This window comes from Trematomus bernacchii, unplaced genomic scaffold, assembly GCF_902827165.1.
Source record: "Trematomus bernacchii unplaced genomic scaffold, fTreBer1.1, whole genome shotgun sequence".
Lineage (NCBI taxonomy): Eukaryota > Metazoa > Chordata > Actinopteri > Perciformes > Nototheniidae > Trematomus > Trematomus bernacchii.
Window position 1 is genome coordinate 8,925,043 of NW_022988098.1, and position 10,583 is coordinate 8,935,625.

At 40.1% G+C, this 10,583-nt stretch overlaps 1 protein-coding gene across 1 annotated transcript; it reads left to right on the forward strand.

Moving 5' to 3' along the window:
- Positions 1 to 1,632: 1,632 nt before the first annotated feature.
- Positions 1,633 to 5,366, forward strand: LOC117475363. The gene is made up of 11 exons (XM_034121509.1): positions 1,633 to 1,738; positions 1,918 to 2,150; positions 2,233 to 2,411; positions 2,497 to 2,590; positions 2,782 to 3,126; positions 3,259 to 3,376; positions 3,453 to 3,544; positions 3,653 to 3,770; positions 4,089 to 4,205; positions 4,749 to 4,901; positions 5,170 to 5,366. The coding sequence occupies exons 2-11, from the start codon at positions 2,055 to 2,057 to the stop codon at positions 5,364 to 5,366; spliced, it is 1,509 nt and encodes a 502-aa protein (XP_033977400.1). The 5' UTR covers positions 1,633 to 1,738; positions 1,918 to 2,054.
- Positions 5,367 to 10,583: the final 5,217 nt, after the last annotated feature.

Genomic DNA, 10,583 nt, shown 5'->3' on the forward strand with positions numbered 1-10,583 from the left:
GGCACTATCTCTTATCCAAAAAATGCTGAACAGGCCAAGAGTAACTGGATTTTGGATCAATGTATAGGGCCTTTGCAAAACAGTTCATCATTACAACATGGGGGGCAGAGGCTTACTAAATAAAGCTTGTTCAACTTGTTTTACTTCATTAGTTGGATATGGTAGGAAAAACTTGAAGCAAAAATGTTCTTCAAGTGAATGAATTTCCTTTTATTTGTCCACTGTCATATGGTATCAGTTCATCAGCAACATCAACCTTACATGAGTTGTTACTTGGTCACAGAAAGCAGCTGAGGAGAGGAAACGGGCACGCTCTGTAGGAGACACTTTACAGTCCCCTAAAAGGGGCTGTGTAGGACGTGGCAAGCCGAGAGGGAGGCGTGGAGGGCGACGCCAAGGCTCAGCTACAGGTTGAAATCCCAATTATTTTACATTTTTATGAATTTACTCAGTAAATGGTTGGAAAATCTAATTAAAACACAGTAATTGCTTGTTGAGGGTCTACAATAATTCCAATATATAAACGCATAGTGACACTACAGTCGGAGACATTCCCACTGTGGTGTCATAAGAACTATGCTTTATTTAATTTCACAAGCTTTTAAACAATAGGTAGATAATACAAATCATCAGTTATCTGTTGTTAACCCTCTGTGTGATGTTTTACAGTCACATCCCCCCCGACTGAGGGCTTCCAGTCATCCAGTGTGGAGGTTCTGCGTACTGAACCTTCAGCACAACATGAATTTGGTAAATCACAAAAATGGCTTTAAGTTTAAAACTAAAATCAATTTTTAAATAAATTGTGTTAGTGAGAGAAAATAACCTTATACACAACTGACAGTTCAGGACTCGAACGAGGAATAATTCAGTAAAGATATTGGCCAGTTCCATACTGAGCAAAGAAATGATCCTTGATTTTTAGTGTTCATCTTAAATATAGTCATTTACAGTTAAAGTTTCCCATTCTGTTCACAGAAAAGAATATGGAGAGACTCTCTGACATTCTTTCCTCATGTCCTCCTCCTGAGCCTCAAAGAAGCTCTGCCTCATCCTGGTCTTTTCGGCAGCAGAAAGCCTCAGAGCGCTGGAAAGAAGCGAGACCACACCACCTACAATGCCTTCTAGAAAAAGAGGCTGTTGGTCATCCCCTGTGTGGCCTCTGCCACGAGCCGGCTGTTATTAGGTGAGATAACATTTACCTTTATTTAAATTACTTTACCTAATTGTAATTTTTCAGTATTAATGCTCAGTGCTCTGCTATTTCAGCTAGCATGCATGACTTTTGGGATGTTAGAAAACTGGATACCTAGAGAAAACCCACATGAAAATGAAAGTAATTCTAGGATATTATAATCATTTTGTATTTCCTCCCAAGGTGTAGAGAGTGTCTCCCCGAGGAGTGGTTCTGTGGAGACTGTGATGTACTTCATCACAAGAAACAGCCACTCCACAACAGGGACAGTTTAATTAATGGGTTTTTTAAACCAATTAGTCCAACAACGTGTGTTGTTAGAGTGGAAGGTGGATATGACACCCATGACCAAGGTATGCTCTCTCAAACTTGCATTTTGATGTTCACATGTCTCTTCGGCCAGCAGATAATGGTAATTAGTGCTTTTTTTTTTTTTTTTGACAGCTTGCATATTGCCAACTGTGAAGGCACCCAACTGCTCCTGTGAAGGCAAAAACTTCACTGTGGTACCAGGCAAACCAGTGATTTTAATTACCATCAATGGTAAACAAATATATATTTGGATTTCTATTGAATTGTTGTTATATTTTTACTGTTGTGGGCTGAGGCATTGTGCTTCCAATTGGAGTAAAACCTTCATGTAATATCTGTTAATCTTTGACTATTTGTAGATGGAACTGTTGTAAAATGTGTCTTAATTATGTTTATTTACTTGTTCCAAGGGCGTTATGACTTGCATCTGCCACTATATGTCTGTCAAACTTGCCAGCAGCAGTGGACCCCCGACTTGAAAGTCCTCCTTAAGAGTGGATACTGGCCAGCTTCGGTCAGTATTTCCACACTTTACACCTTGGACCTCATGAGCTCCTTTGAAGAGCTCAAGGTCATCTCTCCGGGATTCTCCAGACAGGCCTTTGCAAAGCTGCTGGAGCATCGCACAAAGTGTGGAGGAAGAGTAAGTATAAATATTCGTTACCATACATTATAACATTTCCGTAAATAGACAAAATCACAGCAATTATGTAATTATCTTCCAGTCTGGACCTGTCAACGGAGATGCACTGCAGCGCAGCTTTCTGGAGTTCTCCTATGCCTCGTATGAGGAAGACCAGCTCTGCTGTGGTGCTCCTTTCATCTGCCCTGCCTGCACGCCGGAGATGTTGGCTGTTTCTGCCGATGGAAACAGGAAGCTCTATCGCTTTCGGCGAAGTGGAAGGTGCTGTTTTTACAATGTTGTTATTTAACTTTTTTGATTACTGTTTATATTTCATGGATATATTTGCTAATCTTTTTTTCCTTAGTTCTGATGGCAGCGCCTTTTTTAATGGGCTCTTTGTAGCAGAAGACAGCGCGGTGGCTGCATTTGTCGACAAAATACAGAGATCACTGAAAAATGCAAGTTTTTATTCGTCATTTTACCTTATAAGTATATCACAAAAATAGCCATGTATATCCGACCTAGACTTTCTTCAAATTCAGCTACTTCTCCTTACCATCTACTCCAAAATCAGATAATTAGAACAAATGGTGTAGATTGTGATTCCATTGCTTTTAACTGATTTGTCATGATGTAATGCATGTCTTAGACCCAGGGAAGAGGCACATGTGGGGACTCCCAGTGGACAGCAGCGAGGGAGACGTCAAGGAGGGCTTCTAAGCTGGATGAAGAAGGGATGGAGGTGGCTGTATGTCACCATGGGTTTCTTTTGAAGGCCTTAAATATGTACAGGGGGGAGATATTCGCCTACCCCCTGTATCTTCAAAAGGAACTCATGCCAGCCAAAGCCAAGTTCTTCGCCATGGATGTGGCTTGCAAGTACTGGCCGTACATGGAGAAAGCTGCAAGTGTCCTTCCTGCTCTCCAGGAGCTGACCACCATGAAGCCATTCCTCAGTGTAATGCATGCTCGAGCCCATGCTACCAAATGCGAGGTATGTGAAATATTTTTGTATCACGTACATTTATATTTATAATACTGAAGTAGTAAATATCTAAGATATACTGTTTAGTATAGTAGTATGTAGCCTCTTTGCACAACAATTCCAGCAACCTTTTACCATCAGATTATATGGAGTGGGAAGAACCAGGAGGGAGCAGGGATGACCGCCGGGGAAGAGGTGGAGCAGGTCAACAGCTACCTGTCCCGTTGTGCCCTGACAACCAAATACATGTCCAAAGCAGGTGAGTGGAAGGTTTTGCCCTATTATTGCATACTTTTTTAGATGACACATCATAACCTCATTATTGCTTTCAAAAGCACGACTGGACATGCTCACAGTGCATGCTATGGGATGGAACAGGAAAAAAGGTGACTCCCTTCATCAGGCACTTTCCACAAGATATGTGAAGGTGAGCCTCCTATTAAAGGTGTTGTGTCCTTTGTCATTTGCACATGGCTTGTTGTTAATCATAGCAAGTTTTAATCTTGATAAATGTCCATCGTCTACTGTTTATCAGACTAGTAAGAGGCTCCTGGAAGAGACTGCAAGTCTTGAGGAACTCAAGACGGAGCTGCATTGTGTCTCAGATGACATGGTGTCGACGTGGATTTCCGACGTGAAGGAATGGGCATCTGGTAAGCACGACGAGATAACACCAGCTACATATCATTGTCCATGACTGTTTGAATTTACAGATTTGATCCTAAAGAGCAGCCAATGATATAAGGCTGATTTTTCATGCCACGTAATGGGACCCTCACTGGATTTCAGTAGACGGGGACATAATCTTCAAGCAATAGCAAGCCAACTATGTGTCCATGTTTATCTCTGATATGTTCCAGTTTCCATAGTTGTACCATCAATTTGTGTTAAAAGGTGTTACACAACTTTGTTTCTCAAAACCGTTACGTGTTGTGTAACAGTACATTTTACTGCCACTATTATTTCTACAGGAACATCAGAAACATCGGGTACTTCTGAAGACATCCTTCAAACAGCACTGCAGCAAAGCATTGAGGGGCTTTACCTAAGTGTGAGGCAGCGGAAGCAATCCCTTTACCGACAGAATGGTATAACAATATAATGTTTTAGGTTGCAGATTCAACCTACTGAATTATATATATTTTTTGCACTTGCAAATATAGTTTGTCACATATCCCTATCCCTCTACCTCATGTATTTTTCAGACAGCAGCAAGCTGCTTCGAAGGAAGCTTGCAGACGACAAAAAGCGCCTTAACCAGGAGATACTGAAGTACAACCAGCTGGTACACGACTCTGCCAGAGGCATAGATGTTGCTGCGGTGGAGCATTCCCTCTCTGGAGGGAGCATCATGTCCGCGCTGTGGCCGTGGGAAGTTCATGGCATGGGTCAGTTTTCAGATATTTCATAATAATTAATTTGAAGTTCTGTTATATGAAGGTATACCTTGCTGAGTTATGCACATATCATGTAGAGTGTTAAAACGTTCATTTAGTTTAAGGGTATATCTTAAGTTTTCTTATTGTGTATACATTTGATTATTTTGAAAGTACATGTTTGGAGTTTTAAACATATTGTTATGCTATAATAAAAATGTGACTCATGTATACATAACTGTGATTGGATTTTAGCTAACTTTACAGCCAAGAAAAAGATACTGGATCAAGTGATGCTTACACGGAGACTGCAAGAGGAGAAAGGCATCCTATTGTTGGAGATGGCGCAGCATTGCACATGGTTGCAGAACATGGCAGTTGCTCTAAAAAATAAGGTGGCTGAGGAAGGTAAGTTGAAAGCAAAACTTAACCTACCTTGTAAAGTATGAGTTTTAAAGGAAAAAAGTCAGCCCAAATCATTCTTGGTCACAGAAATTGGATGGAGTATAATGGCCTTTGCCCATTTGACCCGGCCATTTTACATAATGAAGTCCCTGGACAGTGACAATCATCTTTATGTACATGGGAGAGAATATACTCCATTGAAGTGCTCTGGCCTCGTGAAGCAATCTTACTGTATAGTATGTCCATATAACAATATTTTGTGTATTTTCAGATGTAGACAAGGGGAATGTAGGACTTGGGTGCACCCTAAGAAGGAAGCATGCTGAGGCGTCGGAGAGGTTGCAGGTGGTACTGCAGCAGTACAAGACTGCTTTAGGTCCTGATGCTTCTTTCCTTCAACATGAAGAGGAAAGTCAAAGTGGCCTAAGCAGTCCAGACACCAGTGAGGATGAAGGAAACATCATTTAGGTAATTTACTTAGGAATTAATGTACAGTATCTTTGTTGATTTAGCCTCAATCTAGACATGTTGCTGTTACTTTTGTATTCATTAATGCTAAACATACATTGTGTATTCAAAAACCTCAAATTTGGGTTCTTTTTTGTTTCTCTGTATTTCCCCAGATTGCTGCTGCTCTCAAGCACGAATATCCGCCAAGACTTGATGTGCTATCAGAAATGTAAATACTTTACTGACTTTATATTTAGAGATTGTATTCATACTCCTCAATGGAAGATCACCCTTGAATATGTTGACCATATGACTTTTCCCTATGCCGCAGCATCAGGCCAAACATTTCACTTGTACACAACTTAAATGTTATTGAACAAAATGCTCAGCGTCCCTGGAATGCATCCTGAGCAATGAACCATTCACTTTTGATCCTTTTTGAAACACTAGAATGTAAATTCCTAAATGTCCAAGTATATCTTGCTGGTTACCAAACAACTTGGTGAGCACATCATTGTCCAAGAGCAGGAGGTCTTTCCCTTTTTTCCCAGAACGGGATGCCTATGCATTATTATGTTCGATCTCTTATAGGATTTACCTGTCATTAACTTTATATGACTGCACCTGTTACACTGCAGGCCAATAACAGCTTTGCTCTAATTGTTCATTTTTGTTTCTTTTGCGTTATTTGCTTTTATTGCTATGTCAGTTATATTTCCTTTTTGATCTCCAGCTATTAACCTGATTGATTGAAGTACTTCAATCAACATGTACAATGCACAGTCTTTTAGGATGTATAATTAGGGACATTGAGATAAACAACAAATAGTTTATTTGGTGAATCACCTCATTGTTGTTCTCAAAATCAAATAATACATTGTTATAAATTGTTATATTTGATTTACACATAGAATGTACATGTTTAATATACATAGTTAAATCCTAAAAAAATGGTTGTGTTGTATGATTTCTTAATACTGTATGTTATAACCTTTTGCATAACTTGATTTTATGTTCTGTTGTCCATGCTCTTCATGTTAGACTAACCCCAACGCTCGAGAGTCAACATACACCCTTATGGTGGCCTTTTACTTGTATTGTGGTGAAACACATAAGTAAATCATTGCCAGAGAGGACCATTTTATTGTTTTAAAAACAATGTTATTGATGTGGTTGATTGATGAATAAATATAAATTAAGCATACTTCTGTGGTACTTTTTGTTGTTTACATCACACTGCATTATAATGCGTTTGGAAATAAATTCATTTAGAAGTAACAATATGGGTTAGCACTTGAATATTTTTGTAAAGAGATGATCCTCATCTGGAACACTGGTTGTTAGTTTAAGATAAGATAGAACTTTATTGATCCCAATTTGGGAAATCTTTGCGTTGCAGCAGCATTAAAACACATGGCATTATACAATAAAAAGACAAGAAATAAAGAAGAAAATATACATGTTGAATTTACAAATGAGCAATAACAAGATATAAAGCAAGGTATTATATTTACATAAGTATGTGACAGATGGAATATTAAATATTACACTGAATATGTCAAATGTACTGTGAAGAGAGAAGCTATGGAGCAGAGAGCTCTCTTCCAGCCAGAGGTGATTTGTTGTACAGAGTTATTGCAGTAGGCAGGAATGTTTTCCTGTATCGGTTCCTGTGACAGCGGAGCTGCAGCAGTCTGTTGGAGAAGGAGCTCCTGTCTGTCCAGGTGGAGAGGGGTGGGGTGGGGTTATCTGTCTGTCCAGCTGCAGGTGGAGAGGATGGGTGGGGTTACCCATGATGGAACCAGAATAAGGTTTGTTGGCTTACACGCCTTTCATCGTAGTGGAAAATATTGTCATATGGAATATTTTTGGATAGTTTCACCATTGAAATGCGTTTGATAACACTAGGTGCTCTAGTGCCAAAGTTGTGGCGCTAAAAAAATATCAACTATTCATTTGTATGGCACCCAGAGCTTCCACATTTTAGGGAATATGTTTTTTTTTAACTGTCATAAGCAATGGTTTCATTAAAACCCTCCTATTGTATTCGTTTCCCCCCCTTACTTTGGTGTTCGCGGTCAAATTTGACCGGTCCTGTTTTAACTGCTATTACATTAACACAAAAACCGTTAATCATCACCAAATGTAATTTAACACCCTTTCAAACTGTACATATTGTATCAGACTACTGGTATACATGAACAACTGCAGTAAATATACAAAGAATAGACACTGAACATGTATTGGGTGTGCCGGGGGGATGGGCACATAAGAGCGGGAAATGTTTCAAATTGGTGTGTGTGTGTGTGTGTGTGTGTGTGTGTGTGTGTGTGTGTGTGTGTTTGATCTGATCCGGATGGTTACTAATTCCTTGTCTTTATGGCGGGAACACCATGGGTGTTTCAAAGTTGACTAAATCATCCAAAGTTCAATGAAAGTGGTGATCAGCAATTTAATATATTCAAATGTCTACTGTGGAGGATATCATTATGCCTTAATACAATCGAATGTAAAACAAAAAAGTTATGATTGATGAAAGTAGTAAATCGGTCAAATTTGAACCAAACACAACAGGAGGGTTAAAAGCATAGCTATGCTACATAGTGTAGGCTACTGTGCTTAGTATGGACTGTTATTTCATATTAAAAAAAGAAACTATTTTTCTTTTACTTTCTTTTTTACAAGTGTGCATCCGCTACAGTCGTGCTGCCATAAAAGACCCCCTGATCACCTCGCAGCTGTCCAGCATGAAATGAGGTCATATGAGGTCATAAATGAGGCGGCTGTTGTTGGGGAATTACTTTAACTTGAATTTGATTTGTATTTCTTTGCTGGATTATTGACCTCTTCTCTCCCTGAGAGGAACAGGCAGCAGCCCCAGGGCTGTCACACGGTTCTGTACAATATGTAAACTCTCCCTCCGTCTCTTTCGGGCCTATAACAGCGATGCCCAGGAAACCATGGAAATAAGCCTCCATTCTTTGAGATAATAACAGCATAGTGGATATATCAGGGTCAGAATACCTGAGGCGAGATCTATGGCTTCTCCTTGCCTGACCAGACCTCTCTCTAGGTCGTCCTCAGACGAGCCCTCCATCGTCGCTTCCAGTCATCCCGGTTCTCCATACATCTGGCCAGTTCATTGGTACTTTGTGCTCCTGCGTCATTCTTGAGTACGTCCACGTATGTTAGTGTGTGACGTCCTCGTGACCGATGCCCGTGTGTTGGTTCCCACAGCACCAATTTGCTGGCTGGCAGCTCTGGATGCCTTTGGCAATGTCCTGCTAGTCTCATTCTCCTGGCTGCAATTTTCTCGCTCACCCTTGGTATTCCCTCATACAGGATCATGTTGGTTACATGTACACTCTTGCTGATGTTAAGTACAATCTATGGCTTCTTCTTGCCTGACCAGACCTCTCTCTAGGTCGTCCTCAGACGAGCCCTCCATCGTCGCTTCCAGTCATCCCGGTTCTCCATACATCTGGCCAGTTCATTGGTACTTTGTGCTCCTGCGTCATTCTTGAGTACGTCCAGGTGACCTCAGACCTAGTGAGAACCAGATTCCACTATGAGAGAACCAGATTCCACTATGAGAGAACCAGATTCCACTATGAGAGACATCACTTGCCTCCTCATGTTGATAGATGTACATGCAGTGGTGTAACTATCGACGGTGCAGCCGGTGCAACGCACCGGGGCCCAGGGCCGGCCAGGGGCCCAATGGCATTGGCGGGTTCACGCAGTCTTCAAAGTAACCAAGCAACCTAAATTAATTAGGTCCAAAACAATATTTGCACCGGTGCCAATCATAACCTTGTTATGCCACTGTGTACATGTATCTTTGTTGAGTAGGTTAAATCAGCCGGGCAGGGAGAGAATCTTCAGAGTTGATGGTGGCGGAGAGCTGGGCACAAAGCTCTAAACTCAAACAAACAGTGTTTGTGCTTCTGTCATTTGTCAAATCTCCAGCACAGACTTTTTATCTCATTATTTCTACTTTTCTATCTCAAAAGATTATGACTTTTTTATCTCATAATTATGACTTTTCATTGGGAAAGTCTTTTTTATTGGGGAAACAGGCTTCTATAAATAATAATGTGCAATTACATATACATTTTATTTTACTTATAGAATAAGAAAAATAAACATAAGAATAGTCTACTGAAGATAAAAGCATGGACAAGTTTTTCCAAATCCTGCTGTGACATTAGTCTTTTAATCCTAGATATGTTCTTTAGGTGATAGTAGGCTGATTTAGTAATTGTTTTAATGTGACTGTTGAAACTCAGGTCAGAGTCCATGACTACACCTACATTTCTGGCTTTATATGTTTTTTTTAACATTGTATGTTGAGTTGGCACCTCAGCTCAAAACATACAAAAACACAGAAGAATAGAAAGTTAACCCATTGAAATGATATGAGAGCAGCGCTACAAACTACAATTCCCATTAGATACGAGCCCAAACATCGTTACGAAGTACACAGAGCTGACATATTTGTAGTTCTTCCGGCGTGTGTGCGTGGACTCGTTCGACTTGTCTTGCGTTGACGGCCGTATAGACTCCATTCCCTTTCAGAAAGCCGTCAATCGGGCGCGATCCGAAACCAAACCGTGTGTTTAAAAAAATATACAATACAAATGTGCACTTTTGCCTCCTTTGCAACGGCAGTATCGTTTGTCTAGTACTTCCGGGTGGCGATCTGAGTTCGGGTACCGTATCTGTGACGTGACAAAGGGTCGCCATGACAACGTGGGGATGAGATGTGGATAACTTTCCAGATAAAGACCATCCTGATACTCGAGTTGTGGTTTTCAATAAGTGAAAAAGAAAATTCAAAGTAATCACTACCATTTTAATATCTCAAGCATTTAAATATGTCCCCAAAAGCTTTCAAATGTAGTAGCAAAACCACAGTGATCCAGAGCAGGATCATTTTAATTAGGCCTATAATTAAATGATATGCAAGCCTACCTCCAAAGCGTTATACTTCGGAAGTTAAACAAATTAGATAAGGCAGTGGATGGCAACGTACCAGATTTCACACATGAATATGCTTAATATAGGTTATGGTGTTCCTATCACTGACAATGAAATCATGTAGTATTTCAACTGTAATTTCCTAAAAAGTCAAATGCATTTTGGTGGAGGTTTTCATCTTATTTCTAATAGAAACATATTAAATATGACTCAAATGGAGCATATAAACAAGAGAATAAACGTGCAAAAACAAAA

What these genes read in the sequence shown, in the direction of transcription:
- LOC117475363 (XM_034121509.1), top strand. Translation starts at nt 2,055, where the DNA reads ATGAGCTCCTTTGAAGAGCTCAAGGTCATCTCTCCGGGATTCTCCAGA. An exon ending in CCCATGCTACCAAATGCGAG is followed by an intron (nt 3,127 to 3,258) that starts GTATGTGAAATA and finishes TTTTACCATCAG; the next exon opens with ATTATATGGAGTGGGAAGAA. An exon ending in TTTCCACAAGATATGTGAAG is followed by an intron (nt 3,545 to 3,652) that starts GTGAGCCTCCTA and finishes ACTGTTTATCAG; the next exon opens with ACTAGTAAGAGGCTCCTGGA.